Source organism: Nerophis ophidion, linkage group LG01 (genome assembly GCF_033978795.1).
Source record: "Nerophis ophidion isolate RoL-2023_Sa linkage group LG01, RoL_Noph_v1.0, whole genome shotgun sequence".
Taxonomy (NCBI): Eukaryota; Metazoa; Chordata; class Actinopteri; order Syngnathiformes; family Syngnathidae; genus Nerophis; species Nerophis ophidion.
In genome coordinates, this window is record NC_084611.1 from 10,632,191 (window position 1) to 10,654,353 (window position 22,163).

At 37.0% G+C, this 22,163-nt stretch overlaps 1 protein-coding gene across 1 annotated transcript in view; it reads right to left on the reverse strand.

The window, feature by feature from the left end:
* The window catches only part of adamts3 (ADAM metallopeptidase with thrombospondin type 1 motif, 3), a 487,969-nt gene that overhangs the window by 229,803 nt on the left and 236,003 nt on the right, over positions 1-22,163 (reverse strand). The window contains exons 6-7 of the mRNA XM_061895958.1: positions 13,044-13,127; positions 10,417-10,573 (exon numbers count right to left, since the gene is read on the reverse strand). Coding sequence (XP_061751942.1) covers positions 10,417-10,573; positions 13,044-13,127 — 241 coding nt within the window. The remainder of the gene's footprint in view (positions 1-10,416; positions 10,574-13,043; positions 13,128-22,163) is intronic.

Genomic DNA, 22,163 nt, shown 5'->3' on the forward strand with positions numbered 1-22,163 from the left:
CAGCGTCGACGACGGGGCTGGAGCCCACACCAGCGTCGACGACGGGGCTGGAGCCCACACCAGCGTCGACGACGGGGCTGGAGCCCACACCAGCGTCGACGACGGGGCTGGAGCCCACACCAGCACCACCGACGACTCCTGCGGCTCCCAGGCCGCCTCCGACGACTCCTGCGGCTCCCAGGCCGCCTCCGACGACTCCTGCGGCTCCCAGGCCGCCTCCGACGACTCCTGCGGCTCCCAGGCCGCCTCCGACGCCTTCTTCGGCTGCAGCACCCGCATCATCCTCGCCAGCTGCACTCGGGCCTGCTTTGGCTGCAGTCCCCGCACCCTCGTCTGCTGCTTCCAAGCCTGCTGGGATTTCGGTGCTGAGGCGTCGTCCACCACGTCGACCACGGGCGTGGCCTCTGCGAGGTCATCCTCCTCGCCAGATACTCCCTCCTCCATGTCGGCCACGGATGTGGCCGTGCCCGGGTCGTCCGCCTCGCCGGGCACCTCATCCTGCGAGGCGGCCACTAATGTGGCCTTTTCGAGGTCGCCCGCCAAAACTTTTTCGGCAGCAGCGTTCCACCCGCCGCCGCCACATGATGTGTCCTCGGTGGATTCGGGGACATGCGATCTGGCGACCCTCCACCGTGGCCTCCCTCCGCCCTCCCTTCGTTTGTGAACTTTCTGGTTTTGGGGAGGGGGTTCAAGTTTTGTTTGTTTTTTAAGACATCTGGTATCTGTCTTTTGTTGGGGGGGAATACTGTTGCGATCTGCTGCTCAGATCTTCACGTGTTTGTTTTTTCATTCTGTCTGACCCGTTTATTTCCTGTTTTTATCCATCACTATGGTTACACATCAGTCCACCTGCTAGTCTCGCCCCGCACACCTGCTAATAATTATCACCCTCCTATTTAAGCTCACCTTTTCTGTTCACTCATTCTCGGATCCTAATTTGCCCACGCGCATCAGTGACGACTCTCATCATTCGTATGTATTTTCTCGCTAGCTCTCACGCCAAGCCACTTTATTGTCTAGCTTTCATGCTAAATGTTTTGTTTACTCTTTTGTGTCCTCGTACCAAGTTTTAGTTTTCCTTGTTTTATCCTAGCTTTCACGCTAGCGTCTTTTGTTTACTTTTTCTCTTTACACCAGTATTTTTGTTCATAGACTTTTGTTATTAAATAAATACCTTATATCTTACCTTTGCTGTGTTCTGCTTCGACGCATCCACGGGAAAACTACACCGGCATTACCATGCCGAAGAAGAGTCTTCACATTACTATTTTATTCAGGGTTACTTTTTCAATATTTGACTGTTCCTTTTTATTTTTTTTCTAATTTACTATGTTGCTATTTTTTAATCAATGTTTTATCGTTGTACAGTCACTACTTTATTATTTTACTATGTTACTATTTTATTATTTTACTGCTTTATTATTTTACCGTAGATATTTTATTAATTTACTATTATATCATTTTACTGTCATTATTGATTATTTGCCCACTGTCGACGACCCCACCAACAGTGTGTGTGTGTGTGTGTGTGTGTGTGTGTGTGTGTGTGTGTGTGTGTGTGTGTGTGTGTGTGTGTGTGTCCACTACAGGAAAAATATGCAAACAAAAGCAAATATGAGCAAATAAAGTTAATTTGAGACAAAAAGGGTAACAATATCACCTCTGCTAGTAACAGGCAAACTGCATTTACTATTTTATTATTGTAAAGTTACTCATTTTATTGTGTTACTATTTTTTTCAATCTGCGATGAGGGGGCAACTTGTCCAGGGTGTACACCGCCTTCCGCCCGATTGAAGCTGGGATAGGCGCCAGCGCCCCCAGTGACCCCAAAAGGGAATAAGCGGTAGCAAATGGATGGATGGATATTTTTTCAATATACTATTTTATTATTGAACTGGGTCACTATTTATATTGGTTGACTATTTTATTAATGTATAATTTAATTTTACGCTTACTATTTTAGCATGTTTCTATTTGAATGTTTTACTATTAATTTGTGGTTTCAATGTTTTACTAGGTTACTCCTTTATCACACAGTTTTACAATTTTTTTTGTTGTTACTTTTTGATTATTTTACTATGTAATTGTTTTATTGGTTTACTATTTTATTCATGTATTATTTAATTTCAGGGTTACTATTTCAATATTTGACTGTTCCTTTTTAATTTTTTTTTCGAATTTACTATTGCTATTTTTTAATCAATGTTTTATTGTTGTACAGTCACTACTTTATTATTTTACTGTTACTATTTTATTATTTTACTGCTTTATTATTTTAGAGTAGCTATTTTATTAATTTAGTATTCTATCATTTTACTGTCATTATTGATTATTTGCCCACTGTCGACGACCCCACCAACAGTGTGTGTGTGTGTGTGTGTGTGTGTCCACTACAGGAAAAATATGCAAACAAAAGCAAAAAGGAGCAAATTAAGTTAATTTGAGATAAAAAGGGTAACAATATCACCTCTGCTAGTAACAGGCAAACTGCATTTACTATTTTATTATAGTAAAGTTACTCATTTTATTGTGTTACTATTTTTTTCAATTTACTATTTTATTATTTAACTGTGTAACTATTTATATTGGTTGACTATTTTATTAATGTATAATTTAATTTTACGCTTACTATTTTAGTATGTTTCTATTTGAATGTTTTACAATTAATTTGTGGTTTTCAATGTTTTACTATGTTACTCCTTTATCACGCAGTTTAACAATTTTTTTGTTGTTACTTTTTTATTATTTTACTATGTAATTGTTTTATTGGTTTACTATTTTATTTATGTAACAAAAAAAATAAAAAGCAACAGCTAAATATTGAAATAGTAACCCTGAAATTAAATAATATATAAATAAAATAGTATTTTTGCTATTTTTTGAATCAATGTTTTATCGTTGTACAGTCACTACTTTATTATTTTACTGTTACTATTTTATTATTTTACTGCTTTATTATTTTAGAGTAGCTATTTTATTAATGTAGTATTCTATATTTTAACGGTCATTATCGAATATTTGCCCACTGTCGACGACCCCACCAACAGTGTGTGTGTGTGTGTGTGTGTGTGTGTGTGTCCACTACAGGAAAAATATGCAAACAAAAGCAAAAAAGAGCAAATAAAAAAGTAAATTTGAGATAAAAGGAGCAACAATAGCACCTCTGCTAGTAACAGGCAAACTGCATTTACTATTTTATTATTGTAAAGTTACTCATTTTATTGTGTTACTATTTTTTCAATGTACTATTTTATTACTTAACTGTGTAACTATTTATATTGGTTGACTATTTTATTAATGTATTATTTAATTTTACGCTTACTATTTTAGTATGTTTCTATTTGAATGTTTTACAATTAATTTGTGGTTTTCAATGTTTTACTATGTTACTCCTTTATCACGCAGTTTAACAATTTTTTGTTGTTACTTTTTTATTATTTTACTATGTAATTGTTTTATTGGTTTACTATTTTATTTATGTAACAAAAAAAATAAAAAGCAACAGTTAAATATTGAAATAGTAACCCTGAAATTAAATAATATATGAATAAAATAGTATTTTTGCTATTTTTTGAATCAATGTTTTATCGTTGTACAGTCACTACTTTATTATTTTACTATGTTACTATTTTATTATTTTACTGCTTTATTATTTTAGAGTAGCTATTTTATTAATTTAGTATTCTATCATTTTACTGTCATTATTGATTATTTGCCCACTTTCGACGACCCCACCAACAGTGTGTGTGTGTCGTGTGTGTGTGTGTGTGTGTGTGTGTGTGTGTGTGTGTGTGTGTCCACTACAGGAAAAATATGCAAACAAAAGCAAAAAAGGAGCAAATAAAGTTGATTTGAGATAAAAAGGACAACAATAGCACCTCTGCTAGTAACAGGCAAACTGCATTTACTATTTTATTATTGTAAAGTTACTCATTTTATTGTGTTACTATTTTTTCAATTTACTATTTTATTACTCAACTGTGTAACTATATATATTGGTTGACTATTTTATTAATGTATTATTTAATTTTACGGTTACTGTTTTAGTATGTTTTTATTTGAATGTTTTCCAATTAATTTGTGGTTTCATTGTTTTACTATGTTACTCCTTTATCACGCAGTTTTACAATTTTGTTGTTGTTACTTTTTTATTATTTTACTATGTAATTGTTTTATTGGTTTACTATTTTATTCATGTATTATTTAATTTCAGGGTTACTATTTCAATATTTGACTGTTCCTTTTTATTTTCTTTCTAATTTACTATGTTGCTATTTTTGAATCAATGTTTTATCGTTGTACAGTCACTACTTTATTATTTTACTGTTACTATTTTATTATTTTACTGCTTTATTATTTTAGAGTAGCTATTTTATTAATTTAGTATTCTATCATTTTACCGTCATTATTGATTATTTGCCCACTGTCGACGACCCCACCAACAGTGTGTGTGTGTGTGTGTGTGTGTGTGTGTGTGTGTGTGTGTGTGTGTGTGTGTGTGTGTGTGTGTGTCCAGTACAAGAAAAAGATGGAAACAAAAGCAAAACGGAGCAAATAAAAAGTTAATTTGAGATAAAAAGGGCAACAATAGCACCTCTGCTGGTGACAGGCAAACTGCATTTACTATTGTATTATTTTAAAGTTACTCATTTAAAATTTTACAATGTTACTATTTTCTTTAATTTACTATTTTATTATTTAACTGTGTAACTATTTATATTGGTTGACTATTTTATTAATGTATTATTTAATTTTACAGTTACTGTTTTAGGATGTTTTTATTTGAATGTTTTTCTATTAATTTGTGGTTTCATTGTTTTACTATGTTACTCCTTTATCACGCAGTTTTACAAATTTTGTTGTTGTTACTTTTTTATTATTTTACTATGTAATTGTTTTATAGGTTTACTATTATATTCATGTATTATTTAATTTGAGGGTTACTATTTCAATATTTGACTGTTCCTTTTTTATTTTTTCTAATTTAGTATGTTACTTTTTTTTAATCAATGTTTTACCATTGCACAATCACTAGTTTATTATTTTACTGTATCATTAGTTTGCTGTTACTATTTTATTATTTTTCTACTTTATTAGGAAATAGATGCAAAGAAAAGCAAAAAGGAGCAAATAAAAAGTTAATTTGAGATAAAAAGGACAACAATAGCACCTCTGCTGGTGACAGGCAAACTGCATTTATTATATTATTTTACAGTTACTCATTTTATTGTGTTACTATTCTTTCAATTTACTATTTTCTTATTTATCTAGGTAACTATTTTTATTGGTTTACTATTTTATTAAATGTATTATTTAATTTCACGCTTACTATTTTAGTATGTTTCTGTTTGAATGTTTTACTATTAATTTGTGGTTTCAATGTTTTACTAGGTTACTCCTTTATCACGCAGTTTTACAATTTTTTTGTCCTTACTTTTTGATTATTTTACTATGTATTGTTTTATTGGTTTACTATTTTATTCATGTATTATTTAATTTCAGGGTTACTATTTCAATATTTGACTGTTCCTTTTTATTTTTTTTCTAATTTACTATGTTGCTTTTTTTGAATCAATGTTTTATCGTTGTACTGTCACTGTTTTATTATTTGACTATGTTACTATTTTATTATTTTACTGCTTCATTATTTTACTGTAACTATTTTATTAATTTACTATTTTATCATTTTACTGTCATTATTGATTATTTGCCCACGTCGTCGACCCACCAGTTTGAGGGTTTGCGTGCGTGTGTGTGTGTGTGTGTGTGTGTGTGTGTGTGTGTGTGTGTGTATGTGTGTGTGTGTGTGTGTGTGTGTGTGTGTGTGTGTGTGTGTGTGTGTGTCCAGTACAAGAAATAGGTGCAAACAAAAGCAAAAAGGAGCGAATAAAAAGTTAATTTGAGATAAAAAGGACAACAATATCACCTCTGCTAGTAACAGGCAAACTGCATTTACTATTTTATTATTGTAAAGTTACTCATTTTATCGTGTTACTATTTTTTCAATTTACTATTTTATTATTTAACTTTGTAACTATTTTTATTGGTTTACTATTTTATTAAATGTATATTTACATTTTACGCTTGCTATTTTAGTATGTTTCTATTTTAATGTTTTACTATTAATTTGTGGTTTCATTATTTTACTTCATCACGCAGTTTTACAATTTTTTTGGTGTTACTTTTTTATTTTTTTACTATGTAATAGTTTTATTGGCTTACTATTTTATTCGTGTATCATTTCATTTCAGGGTTACTATTTCAATATTTGACTGTTCCTTTTTTATCTTTTTCTAATTTACTATTTTACTATTTTTGAATCAATGAAATAGTAACATAGTTAAATAACAAAACAGTCACTGTTTTATTATTTTACTATGTTACTGTTTTATTATTTTACCGCTTCATTATTTTACTGCAACTGCTTTATTATTTTACTATGGTACTATTTTATTATTCTACTGCAACTATTTTATTAATTTACTATTTTATCATTTTACAGTCATTATTGATTATTTGCCCACGTCGTCGACCCACCAGTTTGAGTGTTTGCGTGCGTGTGTGTGTGTGTGTGTGTGTGTGTGTGTGTGTGTGTGTGTGTGTGTGTGTGTGTGTGTGTGTGTGTCCACTACAGGAAAAATATGCAAACAAAAGCGAAAAGGAGCAAATAAAGTTAATTTGAGATAAAAAGGGTAACAATATCACCTCTGCTAGTAACAGGCAAACTGCATTTACTGTTTTATTATTGTACAGTTACTCATTTTATCGTGTTACTATTTTTTCAATTTACTATTTTATTATTTAACTTTGTAACTATTTTTATTGGTTGACTATTTTATTAATGTATTATTTAAATGTACGGTTACTGTTTTAGTATGTTTCTATTTTGATGTTTTACTATTCATTTGTGGTTTCATTGTTTTACTATGTTACTCCTTTATCACGCAGTTTTACAATTTTTTTATTGTTCCTTTTTATCATTTTATCGTGTTACTATTTTTTCAATTTACTATTTTATTATTTAACTTTGTAACCATTTTTATTGGTTTACTATTTTATTAAATGCATATTTAAATTTTACGCTTGCTATTTTAGTATGTTTCTATTTTAATGTTTTACTATTAATTTGTGGTTTCATTATTTTACTTCATCACGCAGTTTTACAATTTTTTTGGTGTTACTTTTTTTATTTTTTTACTATGTAATTGTTTTATTGGCTTACTATTTTATTTGTGTATCATTTCATTTCAGGGTGACTATTTCAATATTTGACTGTTCCTTTTTTATCTTTTTCTAATTTACTATTTTACTATTTTTGAATCAATGAAATAGTAACATAGTTAAATAACAAAACAGTCACTGTTTTATTATTTTACTATGTTACTGTTTCATTATTTTACCGCTTCATTATTTTACTGCAACTGCTTTATTATTTTACTATGGTACTATTTTATTATTCTACTGCAACTATTTTATTAATTTACTATTTTATCATTTTACAGTCATTATTGATTATTTGCCCACGTCGTCGACCCACCAGTTTGAGTGTTTGCGTGCGTGTGTGTGTGTGTGTGTGTGTGTGTGTGTGTGTGTGTGTGTGTGTGTGTGTGTGTGTGTGTGTGTGTGTGTGTGTGTGTGTGTGTGTGTGTGTGTGTGTCCACTACAGGAAAAATATGCAAACAAAAGCAAAAAGGAGCAAATAAAGTTAATTTGAGATAAAAAGGGTAACAATATCACCTCTGCTGGTGACAACCAAACTGAATTTACTATTTTATTATTGTACAGTTACTCATTTTATCGTGTTACTATTTTTTCAATTTACTATTTTATTATTTAACTTTGTAACTATTTTTATTGGTTTACTATTTTATTAAATGTATATTTCAATTTTACGCTTGTTATTTAGTATGTTTCTATTTTAATGTTTTGCTATTAATTTGTGGTTTCATTATTTTACTTCATCACGCAGTTTTACAATTTTTTTGGTGTTACTTTTTTTATTTTTTTACTATGTAATTGTTTTATTGGCTTACTATTTTATTCGTGTATCATTTCATTTCAGGGTTACTATTTCAATATTTGACTCTTCCTTTTTTATCTTTTTCTAATTTATTATGTTACTATTTTTGAATCAATGTTTCATCGTTGTACTGTCACTGTTTTATTATTTGACTATGTTACTATTTTATTATTTTGCTGCTTCATTATTTTACTGTAACTATTTTATTAATTTACTATTTTATCATTTTACTGTCATTATTGATTATTTGCCCACGTCGTCGACCCCACCAGTTTGAGTGTGTGTGTGTGTGTGTGTGTGTGCGTGTGTGTGTGTGTGTGTGTGTGTGTGTGTGTGTGTGTGTGTGTGTGTGTGTGTGTGTGTGTGTGTGTGTGTGTGTGTGTCCACTACAGGAAAAATATGCAAACAAAAGCGAAAAGGAGCAAATAAAGTTAATTTGAGATAAAAAGGGTAACAATATCACCTCTGCTAGTAACAGGCAAACTGCATTTACTGTTTTATTATTGTACAGTTACTCATTTTATCGTGTTACTATTTTTTCAATTTACTATTTTATTATTTAACTTTGTAACTATTTTTATTGGTTGACTATTTTATTAATGTATTATTTAAATGTACGGTTACTGTTTTAGTATGTTTCTATTTTGATGTTTTACTATTCATTTGTGGTTTCATTGTTTTACTATGTTACTCCTTTATCACGCAGTTTTACAATTTTTTTATTGTTCCTTTTTATCATTTTATCGTGTTACTATTTTTTCAATTTACTATTTTATTATTTAACTTTGTAACTATTTTTATTGGTTTACTATTTTATTAAATGTATATTTAAATTTTACGCGTGCTATTTTAGTATGTTTCTATTTTAATGTTTTACTATTAATTTGTGGTTTCATTATTTTACTTCATCACGCAGTTTTACAATTTTTTTGGTGTTACTTTTTTTATTTTTTTACTATGTAATTGTTTTATTGGCTTACTATCTTATGCATGTATTATTTAATTTCAGGGTGACTATTTCAATATTTGACTGTTCCTTTTTTATCTTTTTCTAATTTACTATTTTACTATTTTTGAATCAATGAAATAGTAACATAGTTAAATAACAAAACAGTCACTGTTTTATTATTTTACTATGCTACTGTTTTATTATTTTACCGCTTCATTATTTTACTGCAACTGCTTTATTATTTGACTATGTTACTATTTTATTATTTTACTGCTTCATTATTTTACTGCAACTATTTTATTAATTTACTATTTTATCATTTTACTGTCATTATTGATTATTTGCCCACGTCGTCGACCCACCAGTTTGAGTGTTTGCGTGCGTGTGTGTATGTGTGTGTGTGTGTGTGTGTGTGTGTGTGTGTGTGTGTGTGTGTCCACTACAGGAAAAATATGCAAACAAAAGCAAAAAGGAGCAAATAAAGTTAATTTGAGATAAAAAGGGTAACAATATCACCTCTGCTAGTAACAGGCAAACTGCATTTACTGTTTTATTATTGTACAGTTACTCATTTTATCGTGTTACTATTTTTTCAATTTACTATTTTATTATTTAACTTTGTAACTATTTATATTGGTTGACTATTTTATTAATGTATTATTTAAATGTACGGTTACTGTTTTAGTATGTTTCTATTTTGATGTTTTACAATTCATTTGTGGTTTCATTGTTTTACTATGTTACTCCTTTATCACGCAGTTTTACAATTTTTTTATTGTTCCTTTTTATCAATTTATCGTGTTACTATTTTTTCAATTTACTATTTTATTATTTAACTTTGTAACTATTTTTATTGGTTTACTATTTTATTAAATGTATATTTAAATTTTACGCGTGCTATTTTAGTATGTTTCTATTTTAATGTTTTACTATTAATTTGTGGTTTCATTATTTTACTTCATCACGCAGTTTTACAATTTTTTTGGTGTTACTTTTTTTATTTTTTTACTATGTAATTGTTTTATTGGCTTACTATTTTATTCATGTATCATTTCATTTCAGGGTGACTATTTCAATATTTGACTGTTCCTTTTTTATCTTTTTCTAATTTACTATTTTACTATTTTTGAATCAGTGAAATAGTAACATAGTAAAATAACAAAACAGTCACTGTTTTATTATTTTACTATGTTACTGTTTTATTATTTTACCGCTTCATTATTTTACTGCAACTGCTTTATTATTTTACTATGGTACTATTTTATTATTTCACTGCAACTATTTTATCATTTTACTGTCATTATTGATTATTTGCCCACTTTGACGACGCTATTTTATTATTTTTATTTTATTATTTGCATAATTGCCACATGCAAGTGGTTAAAATGAGCTTATGTACACAACAGGTAGTCCAGGCGGGACTAAAAGAGGACAGGTTCTCCTCACCTTGCATGCCGGTGGGACCGAAGCCCTGGCGGGTGAGGAAGATGGCGTGGTCGTGGTGCTCGGCGTGGTCCAAGTCGCCCTTCTGCTGGCTGAACGCCCAGCGGCACACGTTCTCCAGACTGCGGGACGGGTTGCCTCTCTCGATGAGGCTGATGGACTGGCGGGGGGAAGACGGGATCAAATATTAGACCTCCTGTGACTGTTGGGGCCTCCAACTGCTGTCGGTCTGGATGTTGTTGTTGGAAACACTGACTGGCCATTAGGATTCACGGGATCGAGGCCATGAGGCAGTGCGGACACGTTTGTTACTGGATGCTTTCTAACGCTCTTGAAGACGTTGTTTGTGTGAGTACTAATAATAATGCCCGAGAAGACCTACTGAAATGAGATTTTCTTACTTAAACGGGGATAGCAGGTCCATTCTATGTGTCATACTTCATCATTTCGCGATATTGCCATATTTTTGCTGAAAGGATTTAGTAGAGAACATCGAGGATAAAGTTCGCAACTTTTGGTCGCTAATAAAAAAGCCTCGCCTGTACCGGATGTAGCAGACGATGTGTGTGTGTGACGTCACGGGTTGTAGAGCTCCTCACATCTGAACATTGTTTACAATCATAGCCACCAGCAGCGAGAGCAATTCGGACCAAGAAAGCGACGATTTTCCCCGTTAATTTGAGCGAGGATGAAATATTCGTGGATGAGGAAAGTTAGAGTGAAGCACTAAAATAAAATAAAAAAGGCGACGGCAGTGGGAGCAATTCAGATGTTATTCGACACATTTACTAGGAAGATGCTGGAAAATCCCTTATCTGCTTATTGTGTTACTAGTGTTTTAAATAAATAATAAATGGATTGTACTTGTATAGCGCTTTTCTACCTTCAAAGTACTCAAAGCGCTTTGACACTACTTCCACATTTACCCATTCACACACACATTCACACACTGACGGAGGGAGCTGCCATGCAAGGCACTAACCAGCACCCATCAGGAGCAAGGGTGAAGTGTCTTGCTCAAGACACAACGGACGTGACGAGGTTGGTACTAGGTGGGGATTGAACCAGGGACCCTCGGGTTGCACACGGCCACTCTCCCACTGCGCCACGCCGTCCCTTATAAAGTCATACCTGAAAGTCGGAGGGCTGCGCTGAACGCCAGTGTCTCTGAGGGAAGCCAATAGAAGAGCCAAGATCACAACTGCCTTTTTGACAAGCTCTCTCCTGTGGTAGTTTGAAGCCGACACGACAAACGCGCTCAGAGGAGATAATGTTTGAAAAAAAGGTGACCGGTTTTTACAAAACTTTTGTTTTAAAGGGGGAATTGTGAAGTGAAGTGAATTATATTTATATAGCGCTTTTTCTCAAGTGACTCAAAGCGCTTTACATAGTGAAACCCAATATCTAAGTTACATTCAAACCAGTGTGAGTGGCACTGGGAGCAGGTGGGTAAAGTGTCTTGCCCAAGGACACAGCGGCAGTGACTAGGTTGACAGAAGCGGGAATCGAACCTGCAACCCTCAAGTTGCTGACACGGCCACTCTACCAACCGAGCTAAACCGCCTCATTTGCTTATTTTGCAAACTTCCTGTTGATTTCTGCTGGGAGTTGTCAATATATGAAATGTAGGTCTAAGTGAGACCTACATAGAGGTTTCCTGTCTCTACGATATTCCAACTGGAAGTTACAGGAAGTTTTTTCTTTTTTTTTTTATGCCTAGGAGCAATGTTGTCTGTGTTTTATTGAGGTTAGGTTTTTTGATTAGATCACAATTTTTGCCGGTCCTGATGTGTGTGTCCAGTTTGGTGAGTTTTAAAGCATTTTATGGGGGTCGAATTACAGCTCAAAGAGACAAAGGTGAGTGTTTTTATAAAACTTTTGTTTTGAAGGGGGAATTGCAAACTTCCTGTTGATTTCTGCTGGGAGTTGTCAATATATGAAATGTAGGTCTAAGTGAGACCTACATAGAGGTTTCCTGTCTCTACGATATTCCAACTGGAAGTTACAGGAAGTTTTTTCTTTTTTTTTTTATGCCTAGGAGCAATGTTGTCTGTGTTTTATTGAGGTTAGGTTTTTTGATTAGATCACAATTTTTGCCGGTCCTGATGTGTGTGTCCAGTTTGGTGAGTTTTAAAGCATTTTATGGGGGTCGAATTACAGCTCAAAGAGACAAAGGTGAGTGTTTTTATAAAACTTTTGTTTTGAAGGGGGAATTGCAAACTTTCTGTTGATTTTTGCTGAAGGATGTCAGTGTATGAAATCTAGGTCTAAGTTAGACCTAGATAGAAGTTTTTGTTTCATGTTGCTACGACATTCCTACAGGAAGTTACAGTCAATTGTGTCTGTGTTTTCTTCCCAGGGGACGCTGGAGCGCAATTTTGAGTTTTGGGGTTAGGTTGTTTGAAGAAATCGCAATGTCCGCCAGTCCTGATGTGTGTGTCAAATTTGGGGAGTTTTGAAGCATGTTAAGGGGGTTAAACTACAGCTCAAAGCTGTGGAATAATAATAAATAAATAAAGAAAGAACAAAACGCTAGAAATCCAAAAAGGGTTCTCGGTCCCAAAGGGACATTCGGTCCCTACAAATTGCTCAAATGGTCACATGGTATAAAGACAATAGTGAACGCTCACCTTGGCATACCCCAGCATGATCATCCTCACCAGGACCACGTTGATGTGGACTCCCAGGGACTCGTCGTGGTAGATCTCATTCACCTTCAAGACAAAGAACAATCATTCAGAATTCAGCCATGGTCTTCTTTCTTGTGGCTCTGCTTCCCAGAGGCGGTCGGGGTCTGGAGTGGGCAATATTGCCTCCGATATTTTGTTCGAGCAAGTGTGAGCAACATCAGGCGTCACACCTGACATCTCACCAATTTAACATCTTTTATTCAAATGACAGCAGTAATTTGAAGTGAAGTGAATTATATTTATATAGCGCTTTTCTCAAGTGACTCAAAGCGCTTTACATAGTGAAACCCAATATCTAAGTTACATTTAAACCAGTGTGGGTGGCACTGGGAGCAGGTGGGTCAAGTGTCTTGCCCAAGGACACAACGGCAGTGACTAGGATGGCGGAAGCGGGAATCGAACCTGCGACCCTCAAGTTGCTGGCACGGCCACTCTACCAACCGAGCTATGCCGCCCCCGATTTCCATATAAGTTTTAATATAAGTGATTTGGTCCACCTACAAAGAAAAAGTAAAATACATTCAAAAAATCTTGTTTTTCATGAGCTGTGTCATGGTGTCAAACTCTGGCCCGCCGTGTAATTTAATTTGGCCCTTGAGGCAATATCAATTTAGCATTAGAGCTGGCCCGCATTCACCGCTAATACTCATACTTGCCAACCCTCCTAATTTTCCCCGGTAGACTCCCGAAGTTCAGTGCCCCTCCCGGAAATCTCCCGGGGCAACCGTTTTCCCGAATTTCTACCGATTTCCACCTGGACAACTGTATTGGGGACGTGCATTTAAGGCACTGCCTTTAGCGTTCTCTACAACCTTTTCCTCCATACTAACAGCATGTCACATAACACACGCACAAGTGAATGCAAGGCATACTTGGCCAACAGCCATACAGGTCACACTGAGGGTGGCCGTATAAACAACTTTAACGCTGTTACAAATATGCGCCACCCTGTGAACCCACACCAAACAAGGATGACAAACACATTTCGGGTGAACATCCGCACCGTAGCACGACGGAACAAATACCCAGAAGCCCTTGCAGCACTAACTATTTCGGGTAAAACTTCAAACACACTGACCAAGAATTAACGTTCGATTCACGCATTTTCTCTTGCTACTTCAAGGCTTGAATGTTTGGTTCATTCGTTATCGTTATTTTCTTTTCAAATGTATTATTAGCCTGTGGGAAAAAAATGGATATTTACTGTAACTCAGAAGATTGCAAATAGAAAAAAAAGGCACAACATTTTTATTTAAATTTTATTTGATATGCCATTGATATTTTTTTCAATAGGGTCCGCCAGGGCCAAGGACCCTATTGAAACTGCTGTGTTTTATTATTATTCCGCACCTACGCGCTGTAATTTGACCCCCTTAACATGCTTCAAAACTCACCAAATTTGACACACACGTCGGTATAGCAAACCTTCCCAACATACCAATCAACCAATCTCCCAAAATGAAAATTGCGCTCTAGCGCCCCCTAGGAAAAAAAATTACAGACAAAACTGCATGTAACTTCTGTTAGGAATGTCATAGCGACATGAAACAAAAACTCCTATTTAGGTCTGACGTAGACCCAATTTTCATACATTCACTTATTTCAGCAAAAATCTACAGGAAGTTGGCAAAAACACCTTCAAAATAAAATGTTCGCGAAAAATGCCATTTTTGCCTCTTTGCGCTGTAATTTGACCCCTTTTAAAATGCTTCAAAAGTCACCAAACTTGGCGCACACATAAGGACTGGCGAATATTGCGATCTAATGAAAAAACCAAACCCCAAAACTCAAAATTGCGCTCTAGCGCTATTTTGAATAAAACACTGAAAAAACTGCTCCTAGGAAGAAAACACAGACATAATTGCTTGTAACTTCCGGTAAGAATGTCGGAGAGACATGGAACAAAAACCTCAATGTAGGTCTCGCTTAGACCTACATTTCATTGATTGACAACCCCCAACAAAAATCAACAGGAAGTTTGCAATCCCCCCTTCAAAACAAAAGTTTTGTAAAAACCGGTCACCTTTCTTCAAACATTATCTCCTCTGAGTGCGTTTGTTGTTTTGGCTTCAAACTCGCACAGGAGAGAGATTGAACCCTTTTGATTAAAAGAATAGAACAGAATTTTGATAAGTTCTCAGGTTTTGATTTTACGCGCCTTCAAAGAACCCCTGTGCAAAGTCTCCTAAAAAATGTCATTTTTGCCTCTTTGAGCTGTTATTTGACCCCCTTAAAATGCTTCTAAACTCACCAAACTTGACACACACATCAGATCTGGCCAAAATTGCGATCTGATGAAAAAACCTAACCTCAAAACTCAAAATTGCGCTCTACCGCCCCCCTAGGAATACAACACGGACAAACTACTCCTAGGAAGAAAACACAGACAAAACTGCTTGTAACTTCCGGTAGGAATGTCAGAGAGACATGAAACAAAAAAACACTATGTAGGTCTCACTTAGACCTACATTTGAATAATTAACATACTTTAGCGAAAATCAACAGGAAGCTTGATATTTTCACTTCAATACAACAACTGCATTACTTTCACAATGCATTAGATTCTCAAAATAGTGGCACCAAGGCGTCTTCTACCGCTTATCCGGCCGTGGGGCTCGGGGGCAGCAGCCAAAGGCGGACCCGACCAACGCTGCTTGCAGCTTTATTTATTATTTGAAACTGGATTTTGCATGTCACTTAAGTTGTAAAAGCCTTGCTTGTTCAATATTTATTGCAAAACTTGTTTGGGTCCCTATTAAAAGGTTAATTTGTTCAACCTTGGCCCGCGACTTTGTTCCGTTTAAAATTTTGGCCCATTCTGTATTTGAGTTTGACACCCCTGAGCTATGTGGTCGTATTTTAGGTCTGGGTGGTGGTCCTGCTTAGGAAGTAATTGGTACTCACATCAAAACAAATCAAATCAGACCAAAACACTCTCATTTAGCACAATGAGATGTAAACATGGGATAAAGTCTACATTCCTGTAACTTTATCTCTGTAAAATATATCGTTTTATAAGCATTTCTGTTAATATTTCCTGATTAATATCCATAAATGTACATTCTAAATAAACGACAGTGGAATAAACACACATCTCATTATGTGTTGGAGTTGTCCCACTTTTTATGTGTCCATGAACGCATCTGTGGCTGAGTCTAATGCAGGCAATTATTTTGACTTGGGGGCCAAATTTAGAGGACACAAATGTGTCTGATTTTTAGGAACACTAAAACAAAACCTCACAATAATGTCTGATTGAATGCTAAAAGACCGGGATGGATTTAACATTTTTTTTTTACTGAATTTAAAATATAAACTACCGTATTTCCTTGAATTGCCGCCGGGTATATAGTATGCTTCTGCCTAGAATTACTGCCGGGTCAAACTCGTTTCGCAAAATAATTAGCATTACCGCCGGCTCAGGATTAACGCCGGGTTAAACTCGTTCCTCAAAATATAATTTTTATTAGCGCGTGTCTAGAATTTACGCCGGGTCAAACTCGTTTCGCCAAATAATCAGCATATGCCTACAATTTCCCCTGGGTCAAACTCGTCACGTCACGAGTGACACTTCACCTGTCATCATTTTCAAAATGGAGGACGTTGATTTCAATCATTTGAAATCGCATACAGGGAAGAAGATTAAGAGCTATTCAGTCGGATTTAAGCTCCAAGCTATTGAATATGCTAAAAAGAACAGTAAGCAGCTATGTTTTGTTAATATACCGTAGCTGCGTGTGTCAAATATGAGTCATTAAATGACTCCCGCCTCCTGGTGGTAGAGGGCGCTAGTGATCCTTCTTGCGACTACTCGGCTGCAGAAGAAGAGACAACAAGCAGCAAGACTGAGTAGCGATCGTTTATTTTTTCACTTTTAACATGGAGGATTACATATCTAAAATAAAACAGTTTTCTAAACTGGACTTCCAATCGAAGCAGGAGGTAATAAAGGAAGCTCTCCATCTAGGCAGAGAGACTTTTAAAACTGAAGAAAGATAAGGAAGACTTCTATAAACAAGTTATCGATGCTTTTGATCAGAAAGAGCTACGCATGGACTTCATTTATAAGTAAAGGTAAGACCATAATAAAAAAAGGTTTATGGAACGTGCTTTTCATGATGGTATCCTTACATCACACTCAAATTTCTAAGCACCGCATTCCTTTGGTAAGTGCCGGAGTGAGAAGAGGTTTTAAAATAATTAGAGCATGCTTGCCTTTACCGCATGCCTTTGATAAACGCCGGACTGAAAAAAAGATTTAAATTACCGTATTTCCTTGAATAGCCGCCGGGCATGTAATATGCACCTGACTTGAATTACTGCCGGGTCAAACTCGCTCCCCAAATTTATTAGCGCATGCTTACTTTTACCGGCAGGTCAAAGTCTTCCCCTGTCGTCATTTCCAAAACGCCGGAGGAGTTATTTTTTGCTTTTACTATGTGTAAACCAGGGGTGTTGTTCCACAGCCATACAGATCACACTGATGGTTGTGATATAAAACAACTTGTCTTTAACACTCTTACTAATATGCGCCACACTCTGTGAACCCACACCAAACACATTTCCGGAGAACATTGGCTCTGTAACACATTATAAACGCAACATAAGAATTACCCAGAATTCCAATGCATCCATGAATCTTGGCTATATTACACACCCCGCTAGCACCAAACCCCGGGGTGTGACCTTCATTTGTTGTCAATATTCAGTGTTTTATCGGTCATAGTTAATATTGTAAATCCCACATTCTTTATTTTCATCTGCATTCTGGGTGTCACAGCGCGGACTCGAACCCACTTTCCTCCTTAAACTGTGTGTCAAAGTTCCTCCTCTGGCTGCTCTGCAGACGATCACAAATCAGCACACCTGGACCAAATGAGAGGGAGCTACATAAAGGCAGAGAGGACCAAAGAATCCATGCAGAAACTTAGTTCTCTATTATCGACTAAGGCTTTATGCTCTCTTTTTCTCTCTGCGTTCCCTCCGTGTCTGATGTCCTTTGTTGGTCTCCCGCAGTGCTTTCCTGAGTTTTCCCGTCGTGATCGCTTGTCATTCTCCTCTGGATTCTGACTGCCTCGCTCGTTCCTCGACCTCTGCTCGGACACGGACTATGCTGCCTCGCCCCTATCTTCGACCCTCACCTGGACACGGACCTTGCCGCTTCTCTTACTCGGTAATGCACAACAATTAATTACACACATAATCTTACGGCGCACGCTCTTGGATTTTGGTCACACGCTCCATTCAATAGTTTAGTAGTATTGTTTGTTTTTATATATACATATTTACTATGTATATAATACATCTTTTAACATCAGTACCCCCCTAATGTCTGTGCCGTCAACTCCCTCTGTGTAACCATAACACTGGGTGTCTCATTCAGTAAAAAAAAAAGTACAATTCCATTACGTTTTAGGCGGTCTGTCATAACGTTGTTAGCATTCACTCAGACATTATTGTGAAGTTTTGTATTAGTGTATCTAGAAATAGATATACATACCAGGCCTGCCTTAGAGGGAATTTTGATTATGGGGTAAAGTTGGCTGGACTCGGACATAATCCACGAACCATGGGATACGACATATTCAGATCTGATTAAGGAGCTGGATAAATATCAGAAATTAAAAAAGTATGAGTGCCAAAACCCGACGGAGCCAGCATATCAGATAGATAAGGACTGTGCTAACTTGCTTGCATAGTCATGAGATGAATTTAAACTACATTGGACCCTGGAAACAATTTATGCCCGTCCTCTCTTCCTCTAACTAGATTTGCCCATGAATAATCACCCCCAACACTTGATGCCCTCTGGAAAACGTGGATTAATCCACCAGCCACATGGTCAACAGGCAGTTGTTAATCCACTTATTTTTCTGCATAACCAGCGATTTTTCAACTGTGACTGAGGGGGGTTTTCTTATTTTTCTTTAATAATGTTTTTGTTGAATTACTGTAATGCGCTTAGTGTCAACGTGTCATTAGTGTAGATGCCAACTGGCTATCTTTCATGGATTTACTCATTATTTCACTCCTCTTACTCAAATTAGTCATCTTTGCTGTAGGAATTTTGTACAAACAATATTATATTACATTGTCCGCCCTGTTATCGGTAGGTTGTGAGTTCAAACCCCGGCCGAGTCATACCAAAGAAAATGAAAAATGGGACACTCAGCATCAAGGGTTGGAATTGGGGGTTAAATCACCCAAAAATGAATCCCGGGCGCGACCACCTCTGCTGCTCACTGCTCCCCTCACCTCCCAGGGGGGTGATCAAGGGTGATGGGTCAAATACAGAGAATAATTTTGCCACACCTACATTGGTACTACAGTAAGATCCCATCACAGAAAACGTGACGTTCCTCGATGCACCATTGTTGTGCGCGTTCAAGATATAGATCAGGGGTGCCCATTACGTCGATCGCGAGCTACCAGTCGACCGCGGGGGGTGTGTCAGTCGATCTCCAGCCAGGCTTTTAAAAAAAATAGACCTAAAAATTAGTGATCATCAATCTTCACCAAGACGTCACTTAAATGACATTCACGGTACCGGAGGGTCTTGTGAGATGACGCTGGCTGCTGCAAGATCATTATTATGAAAATATGACCGAGAGGAAGGCGAGAAACACTTTTTATTTCAACAGACTCTCGCGCCGTACCTTCCGTCAAAACTCTAAAGGCCGACTGCACATTTCCTATCTTCACAATAAAAGCCCTGCTTCATGCTGCCTGCGCTAACTAAATACAGAGTCTCGGAAAACTGGCGTGCACAAGCGATCCCTCAGAAAGCTGGCGTGCACATCACTTGTGCACGCCAGCTTTCCGAGACTCTTATTTTGTTAGCGCAGGCAGCATGAAGCAGGGCTTTTATTGTGAAGATAGGAAATGTGCAGTCGGCCTTTAGAGTTTTGACGGAAGTCTGTTGAAATAAAAAGTGTTTCTCGCCTTCCTCTCTGTCATTTTTTCATAATAATGAACTGGCAGCAGCCAGCGTCATCTCACAAGACCCTCGGGTGCCGTGAATGTCAATCAAGCAAGCTACGGAATTTGCCGCCAATGTTTTTCTTGTAAAGTGTATGGAAGCTGGATGAATTAGATGCCAAAAACCAACCACTTTCATGTGGTATTGTACAGAAAGGACAACTTTTTTTTCTCCTCCATCTGAAAATGTGGGCGTTATCATCATTACTGTCTGATTCCAATCAATGCAAGTCATCAGAATCAGGTAATACACCAACTTATATTCTTGTCTTCGTGAAAGAAAGACATCTATATGTGTTACACACGCTTGTATTATCATTAAACACATTTAACTTGTTTACAAAAATGTCTCTTTCATAAATAAATAAATATAAATGATATATATAAATGAGGTAGATCCCCTCGAGTTGGTCAATTGAAAAGTAGCTCGCCTGCAGAAAAAGTGTGGGCACCCCTGATATAGATAAACCATCACCAGGTGGTCTTGTGAGGCTGGTAATCCGAGAAAATGGTGAATTTGATCTCATTTGGTTTCGCTTTTATTCCGCAGAGTATGATTACAAACTGGGCACGCAGTTTTATGGGATGCCTGTAAAATTTTAGCGGGTCATAAATAAACACCGCGGCCACGGACAAAATTGTCTCGCAAGGGCGGTGCCGACTTAATCAGCTAATTGTCGCAAAGTGTGGTCCGGAGCGTTCGAACCCGCTGGGGAAGGCACGACTTCCAATGCCATGGGCTTCCAAAAGATAGATAGATAGGTCTTTATTGTCATTGCACAAGTACAACGAAACTTTGTTTTCAGCAGAAACCCGTTCAAGATTCGACAAACAAACAGTGTACAGGGTTACAGAACAGGACCGCTGATGGGTCACCACAAGGCGCCCCGTAAAAGATGGGGAAAAAAGGTAAAACGCTGGGGAAGGATGAGTAAAAAAATACAATCTAGACTGGGCTCCAAAAGGGGGCCCAGTCTGGAGTGGGAAAAAAAAACCATAGTAAAGCACATATACGTAGTACAACATACATCTCGAGATATCTAGCAACAAAGGGAAGGGAGTGCGGGGTCATGGTGGTCGGCCGCAGCTCTCAGGCGCTCGCTGACCATTATTCATCACCCCTATGGGATTTGCGTCGCAAAACACGCGACTGCGATGTACAATTGGCCCGTGCGAGTACTGGCAACTCCAGCTGATGGGTCACCACAAGGCGCCCCGTAAAAGATGGGGAAAAAAAGGTAAAACGCTGGGGAAGGATGAGTAAAAAAATACAATCTAGACTGGGCTCCAAAGGGGGCCCAGTCTGGAGTGGGAAAAATACCCCATAGCAAAGCACATATACGTATTACAACGTACATCTCGAGATATCTAGCAACAGAGGGAAGGGAGTGCGGGGTCATGGTGGTCGGCCGCAGCTCTCAGGCGCTGACAATTATTCATCACCCCTATGGGATTTGCGTCGCAAAACACGCGAGTGCGATGTACAATTGTCATGTGCGAGTACTGGCAACTCCAGCTGATGGGTCACCACAAGGCGCCCCGTAAAAGATGGGGGAAAAAAAGGTAAAACGCTGGGGAAGGATGAGTAAAAAAATACGATCTAGACTGGGCTCCAAAGGGGGCCCAGTCTGGAGTGGGAAAAAAATCCCATAGCAAAGCACATATACATATTAGAACGTACATCTCGAGATATCTAGCAACAGAGGGAAGGGAGTGCGGGGTCATGGTGGTCGGCCGCAGCTCTCAGGCGCTGACCATTATTCATCACCCCTATGGGATTTGCGTCGCAAAACACGCGAGTGCGATGTACAATTGTCACGTGCGAGTACTGGCAACTCCAGCTGATGGGTCACCACAAGGCGCCCCGTAAAAGATGGGGAAAAAGGTAAAACGCTGGGGAAGGATGAGTAAAAAAATACAATCTAGACCGGGCTCCAAAGGGGGCCCAGTCTGGAGTGGGAAAAAAAACCCTTAGCAAAGCACATATACATATTGCAATGTACATCTCGAGATATCTAGCAACAGAGGGAAGGGAGTGCGGGGTCATGGTGGTCGGCCGCAGCTCTCAGGCGCTCCCTGACC